Source organism: Taeniopygia guttata, chromosome 5 (assembly GCF_048771995.1).
Source record: "Taeniopygia guttata chromosome 5, bTaeGut7.mat, whole genome shotgun sequence".
Taxonomy (NCBI): Eukaryota; Metazoa; Chordata; class Aves; order Passeriformes; family Estrildidae; genus Taeniopygia; species Taeniopygia guttata.
Genome location: NC_133030.1, coordinates 17,035,679 through 17,059,200, shown reverse-complemented (window position 1 = coordinate 17,059,200; position 23,522 = coordinate 17,035,679). Strand labels below are relative to the sequence as shown.

The following is a 23,522-nucleotide window of genomic DNA, read 5'->3' as shown; positions in this document are numbered from 1 at the left end:
AAACACAGCCTAAGCATTAGAGAAGACTTCACTTCAGAATTCAGTAGGGTTTATTCTACAAATCTTAGATCAATGCCAATGATACAAGTTTTATGAATTCTCATTAAAAATACAAGTCAGTATAAAGATTCCAATAGTAATATAATGCATGATGATTCAGTTTCAAAATTTAAGGAATGAATCTGTGTTTTGGACCATGCTACAGAAAAGGGGAACACAATGTAGAAAGAATATTTAGTTTACCTCCCTTTACTTGAGGAGGGGCCTGTGCCTTATTGCCACAATACCTGAAAAAGCAATATGAAGTGCATAGCAGCCTTGCCTGTACAGTCTCTAGGCAAAACTGTTCAATTTAGTATCATAGTCCTTCTCCCCCTAGTTCTGGTCATTAAGGTACATTTTGATAGCCTGATACCATTATAATAACTTAAAGCTATTGCAATACCATCCCCAAAACGGTTACAAATATCAGTCCTTGGAGCTGCAAAATGTTCTTGTGATGCACTGACACTTTTTCACCATGTTAAGTATTTTGCCCAGTCTTTCCAGGAACACTAAATTACATTCAAAGGTAAATTAGTTCCATATTCAAAACTCTCCTAGGATTTAAATGAAGTCTCAGTGCAGTCTAATATTTAAATGTGTTGTTCATAGCTTCAGGCACAGTTAGAATGTAAATCTGACCTGTTTTCTTGACCCTAGCCCTCTGATATGATGAAAGGTGTGCTAGTTTTCAAGGAACAGCTGGAATTTGGCCCCAGAATGCAAGGCCAAATGCTTTGGATCGGGGGAGAATAAAACTACCTTTTTTCTGGGAGCTGCCTGCACTTAGAAGGGGATTTGGCTTCATAAAGCCACACCCTAAGCCTAAAGTTTGGAGAAAGTTTAGGTCTCACAAGAGGTAACTCTTGACAAGATGTGCACCTCATCCCCCAAATGCTGTAGTACATCTGTTTATTCCCAGTCACATTTTCACCCTGCCAAGACCAGTGGGCATCTCTGGTTGAGCCCAGTCATTTCTTGTAGCAGAACCACACGGATGGCGCAGAGCAGGGATCATGCATGGATCTGCAGCAGCAGACAGGGAACGAGGCTGAACAATATGCACACAGCTCTGAACAGGACTTTGGTGCAGGCAGTGATGCTTAACTGAAACTCAGCTTTTACCAAAATATTATAGCATAATACAGAAATCTGAAAGAAAAGGGTCAAAAGAAGCCGCTGACTTCCACGCACCAGTTAAAGAAAAAACCCCTCTTGCATAAACAGAGCAGCAGCACAGAACAAGCACCCACTTGGCTACACCAATACATCTTTTTTGCTGTAGGAATTTTCAAAAATTATCTACCCAACATCATACTACCATGTTTTAGCATCATACCAAAATGTAGTATTAAGCCATCATGCAGGTTTGGGGAATTTCTTCTGCTGTACTGAACACTGCTGTGCTTGCTTGGAATACATATCGTCAGTCTGATTTGTCTTTGTAGTAGATGCATCTTTAACAGTCACATTTAATCTGAAGTAAAAAAAAGTTCAGTAGCCCATACTGGGCTGTTGTCCACTCAAAGTGACAAAAAATACAAGGTTGTCATTAAACTGCATATATTCTAGAAAAAGGGGTTACTTTGCATTTAAGTCACATTTAATACAAGACAAGTTGGTCTGAAACTGTGAACTGATTCTATTCAGAACAAAGTATGGCACAGATTCCCAATACCTATGGACACTGTGTAAATAACACATTTTTCTCTTTGCAATGATTATCAATTCGCCAAAAACAGTATAATAGTCAAAAGGGAAGGGTGAAGGAAAACAGGTTTAGGAGAAGAAATAAAAAAAGCCTAAGAATTGAAAATAAATGACTTCTTTTGTAAGAAACTTTATTTAACTTCATTTTAAAAATGCATTCTCTCCTCAGAACAAATGCCACCATAAAAAAAAAAAAAAAGATTGCAGTAGCACACACTTGCACTCAAAAGGAAACATGCAAAACGGATGGCTGAAAAATTTTTGCATAAAAATTGAAGACTTCAGGCAAAAGCTTGCTCCTGTGTACCTTTAAGGGACCCCAGACCATGAACAGCTTTCAGTGCAATGTCTCTTGCTTCCAATTGGTGGGGAAACATATGGCAGGAGCTTGTCTTCTGACAGCTACACTCTCCCAGATGTTTGAAGCAAAACCAGTTTCAGCTATGTTTTAAAACATCATTGTTAAACTATTGCAGGAAATACAAACGGAATTCAAGAAAATGTCAGAATCCAGTGAAGAAAAACTTTTGAGATCTACCCTGTGCCATACACTTCTTAAAAAAAATTAGACAGAAAAACAAATTTTATTAATACACCCTCTTTAAATTTTTTATTTCTGAAAGCAGCTTTTTATGCAAACCAAAAGCAGTTCCTGAGTAACTGCAGTAAACAGTGTCTTTTAAATATATTTGCGCCTCAGCTCTTCCGTTTTGGTTCTTCCTTGTTTTTCTCCCCAGTTTTCAAGTTTAATTTCAGTTCTTTTTCAAAAATGTGCAAGTTCAGTTAGCATCATTTCCAGAAGTCCACAGCTTGCAGGTCTTCCTGCAACAACTCTAAGATCTGCACATACCTAGGCTGTAGTCCTACCCTATTGCAGGCTTTGCTCTCAGACCTGTACAGGATGTGCCCTCACGTCTTCTTCAGCATGCGCCGGGACTGCCATGTGTGGAACTTATTGTAGGCTGTCTGCAGCATCTCTTCTATATGACTTACCAACTGAAACAGGAAAAGGGAGAAAACATTGTCCCAGCTGCTGGAAAACAGATCCCCTCCCCTTCCTTTCAGATGCATTCTTGGTTTTAGTCACTATACGAGTAATCTTGCTAAAATCAGAGAGAGGACCTTGAGGCTTTGTTGCACAACATCCATAAAGGGAGCAGTGCAGAGAGCTGCTGAGCTGAAAGGTAAGGGGGAAGTGACACCTCATTGTGCTGTCTGTTCTGGTATTTAGTCTGTGACCACTTCAAATCTGACATGGGGGAAGAGTTCTGAAGTTGCTCAAGTTCTGCTTTGTGGTGGAAGTGAAAAATGAAACGTGACTTCCCCTTTCTTTCTATCACTCCTGTAATTTCAGGTTACAGTTCTTGTCAGTTGCTGGCCTCACTCAGCAAATTGGACAGGGAGCAATGATTGCTTAACTGTATACCAAATTTCCCTGCACATTTCCTAGTCAACAAAAAAATTAAAATGCCCTAGAATAAGAAGTAACAAAGCTATCATCCTCTCATAGTTAAGAATTAAATTATTAATATGCACCCACATAATTAAATAGTAACTTCCCCTTACATTTGTGCTTAAATATTGTCTCCGAATCTTTTCTTGGAATGGGCAGAGCTTTGTAACCTGAAATCTTTCCAAGTTGCTCCTCATTTTCACAACCTGAGAGACAGAAACCAGTATTACAATACTGAAGAATTACAGTAAGACAGAAGTTTCATTTCCTTTAACAAATTGCTCTCCAACAAAACATAACTAATTCTGGGGGCTTTTTCAAGTCTGTGTAGTTTGAGGAAGGAAAATTATTCAAATATCAGTCTCTAACACTTCTCTGTATTTATTTTTCAGGTAAGTGCAGTATGACTGAAAGTGCAGTGTACCACTCTGATTATTACCTCCCTAATAAACACCATAAATAGATACAAGTTATTCACAAAAAGTTTTTTTTTTGTGTCAATCGAAGACTGGATTTTCAGGCCACATTTTGCAGCAGACATGCAAATATATCTGAATGCAAATTTTAATCTTTACTACTCCTGTGAGGTCAAAAGCAACAGAAGAATAGTTACTGGCTATAGACAAACATCTGTCCTTGAAGGCAACTTAGTTCTCAAAAGCAGCGTGTGTTCTGAAGGTATGACAGTGATTTTTGCAATGGCTAGAATAAGGGAAACTTGCTTGTACTATCACTGTGGAAGTTATTTCTTGCAGCTGGGGAAGGGAGGCTTTAGTTTTTGTGTTTTAAACTGGAATGAGAACCCTGCAGCTGCAACTGAACTGCCCGTTCTGTTTGAAACTGGCTAACAGCTACTGCTCCTAAAGGGAGCTAAAGGCAGGCAAGGAACATGTATGATTTTAATTAATAGTACCAGCAGAACTCCTGAGAAAAATAAGGTTTCATGTTATTTTGTGACCTTTAGTTTTAGGATAAGTAAGTGCTGTACTGATTTGAGGCATGTGCATTAGCTCCATACTTCAGTAATGACAGCCATTCTAAACCATGGTCATTCTAAACCACATCATAACCAGGAGCCATAAGAGGAAGCTCTGCCTTACCTTTTCTTCTAGGAATGGTGTGTTAACAGGGAAGCAGGACCAGAAGTGTCGTAGCAGTTCTCCTACTGCCACATACAAATGTTTTAGTTCAGACTGAATGTCATTTGGCACCATCTCTGCAACAGGAAAAAGGGTTTTTTTCACATCACTCAAACGAGAACTAAGGCTAAGGAAGGAGTTCAGTGATGTACACCTCCACTACAGTCACAGAATGACAGGCTGGGAGAGAACACTGAGGTGCCTCACAGCAATTAGATCAAGACTATGAGCAGCTGTTAGATCAGGTCAGCTGCTATTTATGGCTCTACACTTGGAAGCTGGTGTATTACTTAGGAAGATCCATGCCAGGCAAAGAATGGACACCAAACATAATCCAGGATTAGAAGCAGTATTTTGTATTGTTCTAACAGTGTGGCAGTGCTGCTGCTGGGTTGTCCTAACAGCACAGTGCTATGAACTCTGTCGTGGGTACTTCAAGTTTTTCCCTCTATCATATGTTGGCAATATGGTTACAGCATGTGGAAGATGAAAAATCCAGACAAGGAAAAAAAACTGTGTCCCAGGCATTCTTAAAGAAGAAAGGGTGACAGGGTTCAAGAACAAGGAAAGAGCCACACCTGTAAAACCCCAAATAAAAAGTACAAGTAATCACTGAGGATGAGCACAGTGAAGTGAACAGTGAATATCAAATTTTAGGATGAGGCTCTTAAAAGAAAGAAGTGGTGGTCAGGCTCAAAGAAGTGAAGTGTAGCACTCAATATGTCAATCAGGATGGGTAAGAAAGCCTCACCACTGCTTGCTGATTTCTTTTATTTCAGTACCATAAAGAACTCATACTTGCTTTTTCAGCTGTCTGAGTTACTTTCTGCTTCTTTTCAGACCAAGTGACACAAGACAAACTGGAGAACTGTAATAAATCCTGAGAACAGGGACTCATGTGCTGTGAGACTAAAGAGACAGGAACTCAAACTGGCAGCAATGTGAGAATAGGGAAAGGGGTGGTTGAATGGAGGTGTGAGAAGGAGAGACTGTCTGATTTGCCCTTGCAGTCTACAAGGAAGTTGCCTTTTTTTTTTCCACAGTAAACTGTGAATCTTAAATGCAGGCTGCAAAAAACTTAGTTTCAGATGATTATCTAGGCTTTGCTTCCTTAAGAGTCTTCACAGAGTATGTTATATTCTACAATCCAGGGGGAAAAAAATACTGAACAAGTAAAACCCCACATCTATAAGACAATTTGGTATCTATCAGATGTTTCCTTCGTTACTTGCTGTGTAAAATGTTCTCTTGTTCACTTGCCTCAGCAATGGTGTAGCCATTACCACCCCCACGGTGTGGCTGGTGCTTTTCTTTTGTTACTGTAACCCAGTACCACTCCAGCTACACATTTCCATACTTTCCTTTATCACTGTAACATATTTAAGACAAGAGATGAAACAGCAAGCCAGCTAGTGCTGTGCAATGCACCAGGACACAATTAAAGCATTAGACATCCCAAATCCTTACGGTTTATGGCTTGCTGTGTTCCACCCTGCATAAGTGCTCCTCCAGGTGACAGGACTGCAATAGTGCTGGCAGCATCACCACTTGAAAGAACCTGGAGAGAAAGGGAACAAATATTTCAGGTCACTTTTTCTAATAAATTATTTTAAAAATAAGATTAGTTGAACACATACATGGAAGTTCAGGTTCTGCTCTTTTTCAAAATGATGTGTTATAGCTCATTTGCTGTGAAACTGCTCCAATTAATTATAACTTTTTCTCTGCCTAGACCTTGAACAGGCTGTGCACTTACTCAGAAATAAAGACAGAGTGTTACTATGCAGAAGTGTAGCAGAATTGTGGCTTTACTTAGGGCCAAACTAGATTTAGAAACAGGTAGAGTTCAGATGCTGCCTGGGGAGATTCGCCACAGGGCTCTGCTGCCCTCCAGGTGCCAGCACAGAACTTTTTTGCAGCCCACAGCACACTGACAGCCTAAGTGCATTTAGAAACAAAAGACCAATTCAATTGTAAACCTGCTCACTGTAACCTCCTCTACTTCTCAGGGTGGGATGAATACACTGGCCCGTGCATGACTGTCCTGCTTTATTACCTTATACCTTTACCATTTTCTCAAAAGAAAGCAGGAACAGAAGAATATAAATGAGCATCAGCAATGACTCAGTTTCCTCTAGTGTAGATTTTAAACACAACAGCTCAAAAGGTATCACCTAAACCTGTAAAATAATTCAGTTAACAGAAATTGGAGATAATTTAAGTTTACCGTGAAAATTTGAAACTTCAGTAGACAGGAACACAAAACTGTATAGAAAGCAAGATGCTAAGATCAAGAGGGGCACTTTTAAAATATACTTCCGTACCTGAGTTAGTTTGGGTACATATGCTTCCATTTCTTGTCTAATACTATTAAATGAATTAATTATATCCTGACTGGTTGCATATTGCTGTGACTGAATTGGAGTTGGACCATGGTAATACCTGTGAGGTGAGAAAAGGGAAAACTGTTATTAGTAAGAGTAAAGCAAGAGAACAACTCCTGGACAGTTCTACTGTTTCTAATTTTAGATGCTTTGCAACTGTTAACAGTCCTTTATTTACTGACAAAGTACAATATGTTGCCATATGGGAAGAGGCTGGCTTAGGGATGGTATGGCAGCAAGTAACAGTTTCTATTGCTGAATCTGTGATCATTTTGCAAAAGAAAAGCTACCCTTGCCACCAAATTCTGGAACTATCATTAGAATGGAACAATTTGAATCATTTGCAACTAAAACTAAGCTAAGATAGGTGCACATGTGGAACTCTTCTTTTTCTGGTAGTATTGCTCCTTTTCTGATGTTACCTCTATGGTTTTCAAACTCGAAAGTCTAGAAAACAGAAGGACTACCACTAGAAAAATCTTAGACCAGTGAGCAGTCCAAACTATCCCAACTGCACTTTTTTGCCTGGGAGGGGATTCTTCTTGGAATTCTGTATATTTTCATATGTAACAATTTTTCCACTGAAAGCTGCAATGATGCGCTGACCTGTGAACAGAGGTCTGTCAGGCTTTCACAGATTACACGTCAAGGTCATTCAGGTTGGCTTACAGAGACTCAACTCTCTGAAAAGTAAGATGGAATTTGGCAGGGGTGTTGGACTAGATGATCTCCAGATATCCTTTCTTTCCCCAACCACTCTGAGAAATAAAACTACAAATTCAAAAGGGAAACTGGTTTATGCAAAAGCTCATATTAGGTTTCTAAACTCGGCTGTAACACACCTGAGTGTGGCACAGCAGGGACTAAATCAGCTGGTCCTGTGTGGACTGTGATTACACCCTTGATGAACTGGCTCTGCTGAAATAGCTGTGCATTATTTTAACTTACCTATCAGACTTCTTTAAGTTTAGTGCAATAGTTTTAACGCTATTATTCTTTGATAAATCTTCATATTCAATGGCCTCCTGCAGTTTTACCTAAAATTAGCCAAATAATGAAACATGTTACTAATAAAGGCACAAGTTCATACATCCAATGCTTTCTTCTGGAGCATCAAGCTTGAGCTGAAGGGTTACTAAAACCTTAAAGAAAACCCAGGTATGGAATGACTCATGCCTACCCTCCAGAGGAAGTGATGCCCAGTGTTGTTCAGGATGGGCCATTAGGAAGTCTTGGCACCATTGCTTTTTCTCCAGATTCTGCTAAAATTAGGCAGTCTCTGCCACTTCCAAAATGTCTTCCAAAAACTATACATAGATAATCATTCATGCTCTCTATTTATGTCCATCTAACTCCAGATTAGCAGAAACACTAATGATTTAATAGCTGGTGCATAGGAGTCTAAGACTAAAACCACAGTAATTACCCCAAGCTATCTGGTGACAGCAGAGCTGTGGAGAATTAGCAGTGAGAGGTAACAGCACAGTGATATCAGATTTTGTACAACTAGAAAACTATTTCTGAAATCTCCTATTCTCCTGCTACTTTCACTCCCCTTTTCATCACATTTCTTCTAGTCTTCCTATGTAATTTTCTGCTCAGTGAAACTTGCAGCTTTTGAGGAAAGTCAAAAACTACCCCAACATTTACCAACAGACGTATTCTACAAGGTTTTCTTACAATACAACCAAGTTTTCAGTCTCTCTGACGTTTTCTGTTTAGGCTGTCAGCTCCAGGAAGAGTATTCAATCCTGTTTTACAGCAATTACAGTACTCTGTTCAACTTTGTGAGCTGCTCTGGTTAGTCTAGATTAGGCTGTTGCCCTGTATTTCACTGCACCAGGTGTCACTACACTCAGTTCAACCTCACTTCAGTTTCTAAGATGAAGGATGTCATGTCACATTTTCATCATCCCCTCTACAAACAACGCACTTGACAGGTTAATATTGGTGCTTGAACACCAATATCCTTTTCTGATGAATGTTCTCTAGAAGTTTTCAGGCATTTGAACAAGAAACAGAAGGAAGGGGGCTAAAAATAAAACTGCAGCAAATGGAAAGAACCAGATTTCTGAGTCCAGTCTGAAGTATCTTAGAATTTTTTACTTTCATTGGGCACTACTGAAGAGATAAACAGCACAATACTTCAATGTGTAACTTGTGTTTACTAACAGAGGTAACAAGGTTTCTTATGGGTTGTTACTCTATATACTTCTAAACAAGGCTAAAAAAGTTTTACTTCAGATGTGTCATAAACCAAGTAAGGAACTTTCAGCAATTTTTTGAGAGACAGAGCTTCCAGTTCCATTCAGTTAGAATCACATCAGCTAACTTTATACCTTTTTCAGTGGTGGCTGAAAGAAATCTGAATCCCTGGAGTTTCCATCCGTACTGCTGGTCTCACTGTAATGGTCATTTTGTGCTTCTCTTAAAATAGAGAAACAGCATTAAGAAGAATTCACCTCACAGGAAAGTTAAGATACAAGCTAGAGACAAAGTAAATACATCTGTTTCAAAAACTTCATATGCACCTTCACATACTTTTTCCCCCTTATGTCTTAATTTCTAGCAGTTGGTGTAGACAGAAGGAACCAACTTCTCATATTAACCCTGTTTGTCACAGGGGAAATTCAACAGCAGGGGAAGGTGCTGGTCCCTCTCTTCAGAAATAGCAGCATGCCAACAGTGCATGTGGGACACAGCAAAATCATGGCTAAATTAGAAACACTTTGTATACACAGTTATGCAACCAGGTATTAGCAGAGCTCTGGGAGTCCTGCAGTACAACTATTCCAGAACACCTATCCTGTTGTCCCTTTCTGAACTGAGAAACAGAAACACTCTTTGCCCAGAAGAGATTGCTTAATGTGCAGGGCTCAATTTGTGCAATACAGAAGAACAGTGTGAGGGAGCCCAACGAAACAAAAGGAAGTATTAACCAAGATCTCTCACAGTTAAGGTCTGTAGGATTTGGGTAGAGTAGTAATCCTTGCTGGTTGTCCTTAAAGCAGTTGCAGAGCAGATGACCTGACAGGTGTTTTTGGTCAGAGGTACAGTACTGCACCTGAGGAGTCTTTCATCTGATCCACCTATGCCACACTGCAGACCTGCTCCTGGAAGGCAGGAAATAGGAACTCCCTGCACCCGACCTCACCTCCACACAGCACACAGAACACTACTTCTGCTGCCTTCACCAGGGCTAGACATCTAAGGCAGACACATTCTTTTCTTTTTAATCTGCTTTATATCGTAACTTGGTTAAAAATAACAGTCATCATTTCAAACAGCTCTGAAAAACTTCTATAAAGTAAAAAGAAACCTAAAGGTTTTTTCATTTTTAAAGAAAAATAATTCATTCATAAAAAATTAAAAGAAAAGGTTGTATGAATAACTGAAGATGTGCTTTTGTTTTGGAAATGCCTCAAAATTTATTCCAAAAATCTATCACACAACATTAAAACTTACTGTTTCCTGAGGCCAGCTGCAAGGACCATGGCACTATGATGATTAAAGCGTTTTATGATGGCAGCATTGCTGCTTTCTCTAGCAGACTTTGAGGCATTTGATGTAGAGGCCACAGAAGCAACACCATAGCCCTACAAAGAAAACAACATTAATTTCCTCTTGCCCCCCAGAGCAGCAGGACAATTCTGTTTTCCTCTGAGTCAGAAAGCCCCCTCCTCTGCATCATCATTTTCCTACTTTTGCCCCACCATCTCCTTATGTACTTTGAAAAATCTCCTATTTTATTCTGCTAGCACTTCGCAATTCAGAGGTGTCAGAGAGAAGGTAACAAGTCTTATACAGGTAATTTTATAAGACCATGGTATAAATAAAAACAGAACTAGCTTAAAAAAATTAAGGATCATCTGTGCAAAACAGGCATTGACAGCAAGGAAAAGACAGCAACTGTTTTACTGACAGCAATTGTTTTACTGTTACTTTTTAACACCTAGTGGGACACCAGCAGCCTACAGGCTAAAATATACCTGTCAGGAGGGTATGATACCACCAGAAAATTCAAAAAACTTCAAGCCTTAAAATGCTGGCAGAGTTCCCCACTTGCCAGGTGCTACTTTATCCCATGGGCAGTTTCATGCTTGCTGTTAATCAGCCTCAAAAGCAAATCTGGGCAGTTTACAGAGCACTTCAAAGACACCTATCCTAAACTCATGGTCCAGTTTCAGGCTGCTAGCTTTGGACAACTCCCACAAAAAGAAAATAAAAAAAAGAAAATCTAAAAAGCCACCACTAAAAAACTTTGAAATACAGCTTCATTATTAACTACAACTTAACAGTTTCAGTTACATCAACTGCAGGAAAGCACATCTCTAAGTTACTTCACATTATGGTACACCACTGATATTGTTTTTACTTGTTCTTGGAGGCAGGTAATAGTTCAAGTGAGTCATAATTTTAGCAAAAAAAGGTATTTGAAGCTAAACAAAGAACACTCTATAAAGTGTCCTTCAGTTAGGGCAAATCAAATAGCAGTGTTCAAAGTAAGAACAAATCGAACACTTTTTACTGGTTTGTGCTACTCTTCTGTACATTGTCACAGACTTTAAAATGTAGGAAGAAACCAAAGAGTTCACTTTAGACTAAAAAGCCAAATGAAAGAGTAATTCTTTAAAGAAGGGAAGTCCTGTATTTACACCCTGCACACCAAGGCAGATGTGACCACACAGGTCCATGGGCACAGTCTCCATTTCCCTTCACACACACAACAGCAGCAATGCTGAGTACCAACAACTGCCACTGCCTAGTAAGGGATTTGTTTTTAGAATTAGTATTTGTTGTGGTTTTAAAAGAAAGATCCACTTAAATGCAACTAAGGAAAGGGTATGGTTTTCTTTTGGATTTTTTGTTTCTGTTTTGCTTCCCCAAGTACTTACTTCATCTAATGTTTTATCTTCCAAAGCTGTTAAATCTATCAGAGGGTTTTTTACTCCTTGAGACACCATTGCTTTTAACCCTGTATGAAACAAATTTTAAAAATTCATGAAAGACTGTATCTAAACAAATAGCATAACTATGGGATCATTAGGTTAATCTTCAAAAGACAACAGAGGTTCTGCACAGGACCAAATAACACTGGGACTAAAACTTTAAACCCTTTTTAAAGTTCCATTTAAAATAAATAATAAATGTGGGAAGTTACTCCAAAACATCTTCATTCTAATTAGCCCGGTTTTCATCAACTTCTACACATCACTGAACACTGATTAAAAAAATGAGATGCAGTTATAATAGTGGGAACTGGGAAGCCAAAACTGTGCTTCTTCTAATTTTGGCACTGTTCTGCCGCCCTGACTGGGTAGTATGCCAGATTATATCTGGTGATAGCTTTGACTTGTGAAGGGTTTTGCATTTCTAACAGAGGCTTTCAATACATTTTTTGGAATGGTGGTGATCCCAACTCTCCACATTTCTGTATCATCACAAACCTATCTCAAAAGTTCATATAAAACTTGAGTCAGATAATATTTTAGATTAAAAAGACAGACAGAGAACGACAACTCCTCTGGAAAATCTGGACTAATAGCAACCTCATTTACTAAAACTCCATCTATAACAAAAGCTGTACCTGTTGTAAATTGTGCACATACCATGAAACAAAATCTATTGCACACAGAATTGTTCCATAGTAACTGATGGCACACAATCAATCTACCAGGATGGCATGCTATGGAATATATAGTGAAGCTTACTTCTAGCGCTGCCACTTTCAAAAGGCTAATTTGTTCCAAGAAATGCCTTCACTATGAAACATGCTCAGAATGGCAAAGTTGTAGCTAACTTGCCATGACCATCTGTATCTTTCAGAGACAACCAGCTTACCTTTTTCATCCAGTTTGGCACATTCTGCAAAGAGGTCTTTTGAGCCTGTATTGAGCCTGTCCCGATGAAAATAATGAGACTGAAAAAATCGTGTCCAGAATTCCCTCTCAGTCATGTTATGTGGAACATTCTCTGCATATTTCATTTTTACTGTGAATAAAACACAGAACAATTACAAACTGTTCCACAAATCTTAACATGGTATTTTATATCACCATTTCCTTGATGGCTTCCTTGCTTTCTGGCTGCCTCCGTTCATTCCCGTTAAATGGAAGGGACTGCAGTCGTTAAGCATGACTAAACAGGCACTCATTTATGCCTATAAAGCATTGAAAAGTGCATGTAACAGTGGCCTGAACACTCTTGAATTGCCCCCACACTAGGGGCCAAAATGAATCAGTGTCAGTGTTCACTACAGTGGAGAGGAAATTATGGAAATCAGGTTATTTTCCTCCCAAAGGTGATTTCATGAAAAATAACAATTAATTAGAACATTGAGTAGGAGAGTATAATGGAAATAATTTACTCACAATTTAAAAAACTAAAAGTCAACACAAGTTAACCAGATGAACATTTTTGTCTTTCTACAGTAAGACAGTAAAAAGACCAATCTTAAATGGATGTGTTTGGTTTGTAAAACAGTGCTCTTACCTGCAGGGTATGTCCGAAATATGGATTCAATAATATCCGAAGTCAAGTTGTACCTCAGCCCGTTGCAGCCATCTGTCTGAGGCCGTACATCAGCCTGAGAAAAAACACAGGGGAAAAACAGTTGTGTCTGGATGCTCTTAACTGGAGAAGGAAAAGAACTGGCATCTTGCAAGCAAGGTCTGCTGCAGGTAAAATACTCTTCTTCCTCCAGTAATCCATTGCACATTTGATTGTACATAGGTATTTTAGAACGAGGAATAAAAAAGGAAACATTAATTGCTTTACTATACTTGCCACTTAATGGATGATTTAACAAGCAGACTACAGGATTTAGCAAGCAAAGAGCACTCCCCTGGTCAAAACAAGGTATGCTTAATTAATTTATGCTTATCCTTGTGTTAAAGTAAAAATAAGTAAGCATACTGTATATGCCTCAAGCTTTATTGTTCAGGCAGCAATTCAGCTAGTGAATGATCAGTGGTTATAATGAAGTGACAAAAAAGGCTCTTATACCTTATTCCCTTATAAACTAAAAACATCTTGGTATAACTGATAAGTAACGCTGAATTTAAAGCTTGAGGATTATCCTTATTCAGAACGTTGAACTTAGATCTTTGTGATCCGTTTAGGAAGCTCTGGAGGAGGCAAGTGCTCCGTCCAGTTCTCAGAAACAGGAAAAGTACATGATTGCACAGGCTGCTGCCTTTTCCTCCTTTTCCTGTGTACCTCAAGTCTAACTTTTGTACCATCTCCTTCCTAGGCTAACACACAGTCTGAGCAGAGCCAGTCAGATTTAACTTGAATTGGGACACACAAATATCTAAGATACCTTCTTCACAAATGCAGAGAACACAAACATAACCACTTGGTTTAAGAACACTTCAGTTTTGAAGGTTTGTTGGGTTTACTTTTCATTGTGGCCTCTTTTTTTTAACATTAAGGTGTAAGAATAATGGGAGACAGAAAATCAGAACAATCAAATCTGTTTGGCAACTGATTCAGGTATTTCCAAGGGCTGGGGGGAAACCCAAACAGTTGTACAGCAGCTAAATTAAAACAATTCCTACCTCATCTTTCCCTCCCAAATCCACTGTGTGCACAGTCATTACAAAGGTGGAAGTGGGATTCCATCTAAAGAGTCCCATGTGTGAATTTTGTAGCAGAAGCAGAAACATGTCTCTGTGTGAGCAATCTGATGTTGTACCTAGATTACTTTTAGATTGCATTGAATTTACTGAAGCACAGGCTCTACAAATGGGTAAAATAACTGAAAGTTAGAGAAAAAGAGAGAGAAAATGAGCTTCTAGATAGACAAGTTATTCTTCAGGTAGCTGAAAGCATGTAGTGGTTTAAAAAACTGGGGAGGGAATAAAACCCTTACGTGGAAAGGTTTATTTATGTATGTCAATGCTGCCACAAATATACTCTTTAATTTAATTTAATCTAGTGACCATATATATACATCACTCCTGTTTTACAGAAGGCAGAGCAGCTGTACAAACATCATCTGCATATTGGCAATTTAAAGTTCAAATTGGGCATCTCAAACTGATAAAATTTTGAGGCTGCAGATAAGCAGGAAACTTTTTTTTTTCTCCTTTACACTTGGAATAGCAGAGAGATGTTGAGGAACTGGGAAAGTACAACATTCACGTATATGAGAATAAAGTGCATGAGCAGAACTCTCATTTTACCCAATTTGTTTGCTCTAAAATCCTGTAAGTTAAAGGTTCAACATACCAGGAATGCTGCAGAGATGCCCACATCCTGCTTATTAGGTGCTGCAGAATTATCCCCTGCATTCAGGCTTAAACGGTTGGCCCAGAACTCTTCAGCACTGATTACTTGGCTCACAACAAGGTCTTTATAGAGCTGAAACAAAACAGGATCTTCTTGCAGCATTCTGGTAAAAGAACGTATTGAATAGAATTGAAACACTGCAGAATAAATTACTAGTATTTCCACAACTAACACGAGTTCACAAAAGGAACAGAAACAAACTTTTCTTTCAAAATGTAAATTTCTTAACAAGACTGTGTAAACAACCAATGTCAATAGCACTGTTTGTCTGAAAAGACTTAAGAAATGGATGGTAACACTGAAAGTTAGAAAACAGTAATGCTTAAGAAAAATTAATGTGGGATTCATGTCTTGTCCTACAATATTCTGTGGTGCTTTTGTGTCTTTGTATACCAGGACTGGAATCTCCTGAACTGTAAAAGCACAATGAATATTCTTGCTGTTCCATAACAGAAGTATGATGAGGGAGAAAAAAAGGAGATTTCAGTGCTGTCCAATTCTTGGTTTAAGATCTTAAAATTCAGTAGCTACAGACCTCTATTCTAGTGCAAGAGTATAGATCACAAAATATGTATAAGATCCCTTAAAACACATTACCCCAATGGTTGTTCATTTATGTTTCTGTGGTAACAGTAGGATCTTCATCCCTTCATCAGATACAGCACAAGTGTGAAACACATTCTGTGTCATTACTTCCAGGGAGCAATGTTTACAGAAGTTATCATCCACATATCAGGTATCACTACCCAAAATGCAAAGACTTTGCACCTGAATCTTCACTCATGTTTAAGCAGCTGTTTGTACAGCTGTGTATCCACTGGGCTATTTTCAGGGGAGTGTGCATGTGTGTTCACAATCTGCCAATAACCTCACCAGTCTTTAGCACGTACCTCAGGGTCTTGATCAATTGCAAACAATGAGGAGTCTTACGGATACATGGTCTAGGGATGAACATGGATAAACTGCAATCTGGACAGAATGAAAGCCTTTAGCTGCTCTAAGGACAAAGTAGGATGAAGTGGAAGTGAAAGCTTTGTGGCAGGATTATTATGTTTTAACCACCAGGGTTTCTCCAGTTTTTCTTATTGTCACAAGTGTGGGTTAGTGGCAATTCTTACAAATTAGTGCAGCTGAAAGCAGCCTGTTATTCTGGTTATTTCATTAAAGCTTGGAATTTTGGTACATACCCAAGTCCCACATATCAACAGATGAAGGAATGTTGTACCCTCCCACAACAGGCTGGATCTTTTCTGCCTTAACTGTTGCAATTAAGCTAATGAAGCCCCATCACGAGATATGGACTTTTAATCAAGAGAACAAACTATGGCTGAGTAGGTGCAGGGATTCTGGCTTTTCTGTAACTAGAAAAGCTCCTGATACTTCATGGTGTGATGCTGTAAAACTCCATTTAAGGAGGCAAAGATTCAGAGCTAAGACTGCCTGTGTTCTGAGCACCAATACTGTCAGAAATAAGACACAGCATAAAGAAACAAGTATGGGAACAGTGCCAATGCAGGCTGCACTGCTGCAGACCCTAGTGGTTGCTGCAGTAGTGGAACCAGTTAATTTTGACTCTGTCACAGCTCCAGCTCTTGCCCTTCTGCTGGGAAATCTCCTTGTTAAGATCCAGTCTGTCCCATGAGGCAACGCTCTCATGTTTTGAAAAATCTAGCTTTAACTTAACTACTTTAAATCTAGAACAGTCTTTGGAAATGGAAGCTGTAGACACAGGATTCACAGCAGACACTAGAATGAAGTGAAACTCGTCAGGGGAGATGCAGAGAAGAGAGCTCTGCGGCCACAGGGATTGGTTTAACACAAACATTTTAAAGGAATGGAAATGTATCTCAAGAGCCCATTTGGGAAAAAGACTTACATCCTCAACATCTTCTCAAACCATTTCTTAGAATAAACATCCTGTATACCAAATAACAAACTGCAGCCTCTCAAGAAAATACCTAACAATTTAGTAGTCTATAAAACATCAGGAAAGATTTGAAGGGCAAATGGGGCTTTATGGGGAGGAAAAAAAAATCACCAGGCTCCACAAAACTTATGGAAAAGGAAAAAAGAAGTCTTTCAAGTAGCTCTTCTAACTGATACATATATAGTTAAGAAGACTAAAGAGACAGACTGTCAGTTGGGTGCTCTCCTCTCATAGCTATGGATAAGAAAGACCGGGTGGCAGCCAGACTGGCTGCCTTTACACCTTAAGAACGTGTCACTAAGCACACAAGTGTAGTCTCAACATGTGACAGTTATGCAAGTCTCAAGGAACTGCACTGAAATTAAAAGCAGGGAGTTTTTACTAGGGAAACAAATGCTGTATCATTCATGATGATAAAATAACAACTGTTAACAGAAATACACGATAGCTAGCTAACAAAAGAAAAAAAACCCAGCAGGCTCTTAAGTTGTTATCCCTTTACCTGTTCTTCTCCTCAAGTTCTTTATTAGCTTTCCTTTTGAACTTGGGCAAGAGCTGTTGAAGAAGATCCTTGACCGCATCTCGTTCCTTCACTGCTGTGCTTTCATTGGAGAAGTGGAAGTTGGTTGTGTCCCCTGCATGCAATACCAGCTGCAGCTGAATTTTAGCTTTGCCTTCTGGACTGATTTTCTGGCCTAGATTGCAGAGAGACAGACAGTAAGCTTATACAAGGAACTGTCATCCCTGGAGTATTTACTTATAAGCAGTTATTCTCATCATCCAATTAAATACCATTATCCTGCATGTGAATTGCAGCTGTGAAAATGGAACAGTCAGTCTTCCCCTTGAGTTAGTTTGAACCCTGCACCTTTTTCACTCTAAAATACAAGACACAGACTATAGCAGCCTGTTGCTTAATATCCTTCAGTTCCTGCTCAGGAGTCCTGATTCATCTTTCATTCCCCACAGCATCCATTAGAAAACTGCTGCAAATGAGGCTGTCATCACCTGGACACTTTAACGTGGAAGCAATGCAGGCTCCTGCTGAAAGGTGACCTCATTATCCCTTTCCACTTATTCCTGCTGCATTTCTTGTATGATTGCTAGTATTTGTGCAGCAAGAACCACAGAACTGATCCACTGAAAAGCATCCCCTTTTGTTTTTCCAGCTGGCCCAACTCCTGCAGGACAGTGGTAGGAAAGCAGAGGTAGGGTGAGTAGGAGCACACCTGAATCCCAGTTTCCAGTGGTGAGCTAAGTGCAGTTAGCCACTAGTGCTCCCCAAGTTAATCACCAATGCCTCCAAGGTACTACTACACTCTCATGACTCATAAGAAAAATCTAATTCCTGCTTCCATCCTCATAACCAGAGGGAGCAGAGACTGGGACACGTATGCTTATGGATTGTTGTGCTGTAGTGACTTTAGTGAAGCACTGCAAATGGCACTAACCTAACTTCTAATATCAGACCTTTCTCTAAAGCAAGTGGGAACCAGATGTCATCACCTTCTCTATTTCAAATTTACAAATACATCTCTCCTTTTTTTTTGTTTCAGATGACAAAAAGCACATCTTTCATTTAAATTAAAAATACTTCAATGGCTATACATGTACATATTTAAAATACAAGGTGCTTCAGTGTAAGTTAATGGACAAATCAAACCTTCACAAAGTTGATTATTATAGGTGAATGGGGCTTTTAAACTTCTTATCACTTTCATATTTAAGAAAATATCATCTAGTTCTGATTCATCACACACTTGATTATGCTGCAGTGCTTGTATGTGACTTTAAACAGCAATAATCACTAAACAATTACGAAGTGACACATACAACTTACTTTTTATTCCTTCTTTGGCATTAGATCACATGAAATATGAGTACTAACTGGAGCCAGAAAGGCAGCATACTATAGACATTTACTGTTTAGTTTTGACTTGCAAGTACTCTGCTGTTGCAACAGCAAATGCTTGTTCAGAATGTTACCAGCTAGGCCAAACTACACAAGCTGACACTTCTGAAGCTATGGTCTGTTGAATGAAAATGAAACAGAGTTCATTTTATATGAAAACTGAAACAGCTTTAGATACTGAGTTAAACAGATGACGTGCCAGATAGTTTCTGAGTTAGGATGAAAATCCTATATGCTTCCTTGATCCTCCTCCCACCCTCCCCTCTACAAGCACATGGCATAGGTTATTTTTCTGTTCGATTTATTGCAGAAGTTTATCAAAGTTAATAGTAAATGCAGCATAAGTTAAACATCTGAAGACTGTAAAAGTTCTGTGGTAGCATCCTTAAGCTGGTGATACTTCACCACAGTCCCGATCTCTGCTGCTACAGACCCTTGCAAGCTTCCTGAGGCAGCTATAGGTAGCACTGTATGGCAGGTGAGTTTTGTGTGATTTAGGCATCCATGGCAGCAGTCCTGAGTGCAGCAGGCAAGTGCTCACTCACATTTGATGTCTGCATACATGTGGCTGATGGTGAAGCGGTCCTTGCCCTCGGGTGCCCAGGCAATGCGTTCAGCCATCAGGTACAGGGCCCCATCCTGCTTCTTCTGCCGCACCTTCTTCACTATCAGCAACACTTCTTCAGATGATGTTGCCATTGTGGCTACAAAGAGCTGTTAAAAACACAGAGTTAAGCTGATTAGCTGTGCTGTAACTCTTTCACTAGTCCTATCTATATTAAAATATTACAGCCCATATTCACTAGTTCATGCCTATATAATTTTGTGAGTATTTCAGATAAACGTTCTCCCCTCTTTCAGTACAATCAGCAAATTTATTTAAACAAAATACTCCCACCTACCTAAAAAATTAATCTAATTATATTGCTGATACTGCTTTTGATCCACTAAAAGATCCACAAATCTTACATTTAAACTGATAACTAAATTTTCCTGCTTTACTGTGCTTTTACTGGTTTTTCTAATTCAGAATACTGAAGCTAAGCAATGACAAATTCCAAATCTTCTCTGGCACTGGCAGCAATTCCCTTTTTCAGTAGAAATGGCAGATGCTAAGTCATTTCAGAAAAGTGAAGGATATAAGGTATGTGAAAAATCATGGCTTTTCAGTTCATTGTGCTGAAGATAAGGTAGCCCAGTAAGACTCAGGTGTTCTTACTGTGGTGGGTTTTGCCCAAGGCTTGAACAACATTTTGTACACTTGACTGCAGCTGGCCAGTCCCTCTCCTCCAAGGTCTGAGGAACTAATGCTACACATACTACAGCCCAACGATAATTCTGTCAGCAGTCTCAAACCAACGAGACTTTCAATACTTGTGGCATTGCTCTCCCCAGCAGTCAGTATCATTCCTCTCTCCAGGTTCACCCTACAGCCTTAAATTTTTCAAAAGATAAAGGATATGGTGAGTAAGACTAAACTGTCAAACATACTGTTGGTACACTTATCAAAAATGTACCTATTTGGTAAGTTTGCTGAACCTGTTTAGTATGTCCAGTTGCTGTATTTTGTGTATCATAAACTTTACTACTGATATGCAAAATAATATTTTCCAATGCTAATGTGGATGTTGCATGTGATTCAGAATGCCTGTAATCTTTGCTGGGATGCATGCCGAAGTTCAGACCGTAACCTGCATCAGTTATCACACTACTAGTAGGTATCACAAAATGGTAGTTCTAAGCATTTAAATTCATACTTCTTTTTTTCTTAAAAAAACCCCAAAAAATAACAAAATGCCAACCAGCAGCAAGGTAAGACATTTTATTCTGACAACTTGGACAGTAGCAGAGTATTCCCTTCAACAGAAGTCTTACAAGCTCCTATGCAAATGAGTTAAGTAACACACTAGATGGAAAGATGTAATGGCAAAAGGGCTCTGCACTTACACTTCACTCCTTCACCATTCCAGCCATCCAAGGCTTTACTAAGGAGTTCAGTCATGCTGAGCTGAATGTGGGGTCTCACATCAGCACCACTGCAGCAGTCACTAGAACATGCTGTGCCACATTCAGAGCATCCTTGGTAATACTTCTTTCTCAAAGAAAACTGCATGGCATGATTTCAGGACTGTTCCCTAGCATAATCCATTACAGTCTCCCAGCAGCATTATTCCCTTTCAGTGCTATTCACACAACCATTTTATGTAGTTTCCTATTGCAGGTCAGCAGTCTCATCAGCACCTTAATCCTTATTGGAAAAAGGCAGCTGACCACAGACTCTCAGAGACTGGAAACCTCACCATGTGCAAGAGTAGGGGTTTGATGTTTTTCTCCCTTTGTTACTTTATAGCACTTTAAGGTCATTATTATCCAACGCAATGGAGGCAAAGCCACAGAACACAAAGGAATTGAACCTGTACAGAACAGCAAGAAAAAGGAAAGCATTTCCACAGTCAGGCTCATTCTGATGCCAGCTGCTCTGCTTTTCTACCATGCCGTTTCACCTACCTACACCCAGTCTTTCAACTACAGAAGCAAAGAATCGGCAGCTACCAACTTGTCCTTTAGAGCCCTTCTAGTACCCTGCAGTGTGCAATCTGTGTGAGCACAGTTATCCCGCAAGTGGCTCATTCCACCTTCTGGGAGGGTGAGCACACTGCCTCATGCTGTTCTTCTTTCTGTCACTGCTGTACTTCCTTTTTCCTGCAGTAATTTACAGTGGCAGTGGGATGATACAACTCACAAGCACAGTTAGCATTACCCAAAATGGAGAAAGCCCCGAGCTGTCTTTTGAACAGTACATTAGAAAGAATAAAAAAGCCCTATTAATAATAGGGATTTAGGAAGGTTACCGTCTGTCACTAACAGAAACAAAATGGCTTCATGTTACAAGAAGTACAGGAAAAATTCTAAAATAAGAATCTTGCTTGAGGATTTCATTCCCTGTCTCCTACAGGGAAGGCTACATCCTTGCTAAGCAAAGCACACACACAGAGCTCAGCTTTTTTTTCTTTCTGAGCATGTAAGGCTTACTATGCAGCAGAGTGAGAGCCATCAATGATGTACTTGTGCCTGCCCAAATTTCATAACCTCTACATTTAACATCTGAAGTTCCCAGGAATCAATACTATGGATGATGACACTGCTGCTGTACAGGGCAAGAGCTGCCACATACACACAGAAATGCTGTTATTTTGTGGCTTTAAGTGATAATTTTAACCTGCTACAGCATTAGTGTTCTTCGGCATTAAGTGTTCCAGCAGCTGGTTCAAGTATCTTGCAGAAGAGCAAGGTCAGACAATTTATTTTAAATTCACCAGCAGCAGAGCTTGGTCAACAGTTCTAAAAGCACTTGGATCAACCAGAAGCCTTAACAATGGGGTACATCTTGTTATCAGGCCTTTCTTGGGGATGTTAATTTCAGCTGCAGTTTACAACGGGCAAGGTTTATTAGGATTCAGTGTTGGCATTGACCAAAAGAAATGTTGTGTGCTTATCCACCTACAAGCCCTTCCCTCCCAGCTCTGTGGGAGCAAACAGCTTCTGGAAATACCATCAAATTCCAACAGCTATCCTTCCTCCATTGCAGTGAATCTTCCTAACCAATTTTAAGACACAGTACCTCTCATCTCTGTTTTTTACAACACCTGTTCTGAACACTCTCTGTTACCAGCACTTCAGTCTCTTCCCATATGGTTGTGTCAAGTTCTGAGCAGAAATAAAGGAAACGTTTGCACGTTTTAGTAATCCTGACTTGGCCAGGGTGGGTATGGGCTGGCAGGCAAGCTCTGACAGATCAATGCAGGCCTTTCTGCTGCTGGGCTTCCGCTCCCTGCAGGCAACAGCAGAATCATGGAATATTGTGCCAATGGCCCAGTCTGACCCGCAGCGGCACAGGGACGCTGCCAGCTCCGGGAGCGGGCAGAGCAGCGCCCCGCGGCGTGGCAAGGATCTGTCAGCAGGATGGAGAAGCGGCAGCAGTGCCGCTCGTCCCGGGCACGTCGTGAGGGACACGCTCCTGAGCAGCCAGCCCGGCCATCCCCCGATGCGCGTCCCTCACGCTCCGGGAGGGATGTCACCCTGCCCCGAGACGAGCCCGAGGACACCCGGGGTCTGCCCGGCAGCAGCCAGGGAAGGCGCTGCCACGGCACCTCTTTGTCTACCGCCCGCACCGGGCCAAGCAGCGGGGCCAAGCACGGTGCCCCCGGTCGCGGTGCCGCCGGCCCAGCTCTGCCGTCTCCCCGCCACCCCCCGCGGCCCCGGGGAGCGCAAATCGGCGGTGCCGCCGCCCCTTTCATCCCTTCCCTCGCCGCAGCTCCGGCCCGGCCACCGTCACACGTCCGCCCGGCAGGAAGGAAGCGCGGGAGGCCAAAGGCCGCCGCAGCACCACCGCGCCGCGGTCCCGCCGCCCCCGGGGACGGAACGCCGGGTCGGCGCGGCCGTGAGGCGGACCGGGCCCCGCGGCCTGCCCGGCGCCGCCGTTCCCCCGCGCCCCGCGCCGGCGGCTCTTACCGTGCGGGCTGCGCCGGGCGCTGCTCCGAGTGCGATCGGCGCTACGGGGGTCGGGCCGCGGCCGCCGCCGGGGCCATGGGGCGGGCGGGGCGGGCACGTGACCGGAACGGGCCGCGGGGCGCCGGGGGCGGGGCCCGAGCCACGTGATGGA

The 23,522-nt window shown here is 40.8% G+C and overlaps 1 protein-coding gene across 5 annotated transcripts; it reads right to left on the bottom strand.

The window, feature by feature from the left end:
- Positions 1-27: 27 nt before the first annotated feature.
- On the bottom strand, positions 28-23,512 carry GTF2H1 (general transcription factor IIH subunit 1). Of its 5 annotated transcripts, XM_030273870.4 has the most exons (15): positions 23,372-23,512; positions 19,405-19,573; positions 17,450-17,642; positions 14,961-15,123; positions 13,221-13,314; positions 12,570-12,719; positions 11,624-11,703; positions 10,194-10,324; positions 9,068-9,155; positions 7,677-7,765; positions 6,669-6,786; positions 5,812-5,902; positions 4,306-4,421; positions 3,319-3,411; positions 28-2,748 (listed from the first exon to the last, which is right to left on the bottom strand). In XM_030273870.4, exons 2-15 carry the CDS (start codon positions 19,556-19,558, stop codon positions 2,662-2,664), a joined length of 1,647 nt encoding a protein of 548 aa, XP_030129730.1. In that variant the 5' UTR covers positions 19,559-19,573; positions 23,372-23,512; the 3' UTR covers positions 28-2,661. The 5 variants fall into 5 exon arrangements, with proteins under 5 accessions (XP_030129730.1, XP_072785808.1, XP_072785812.1 ...); XM_072929707.1 differs by lacking the exons at positions 3,319-3,411; positions 23,372-23,512; XM_072929711.1 differs by lacking the exons at positions 3,319-3,411; positions 4,306-4,421; positions 23,372-23,512.
- Between the last annotated feature and the right edge of the window lie 10 nt (positions 23,513-23,522).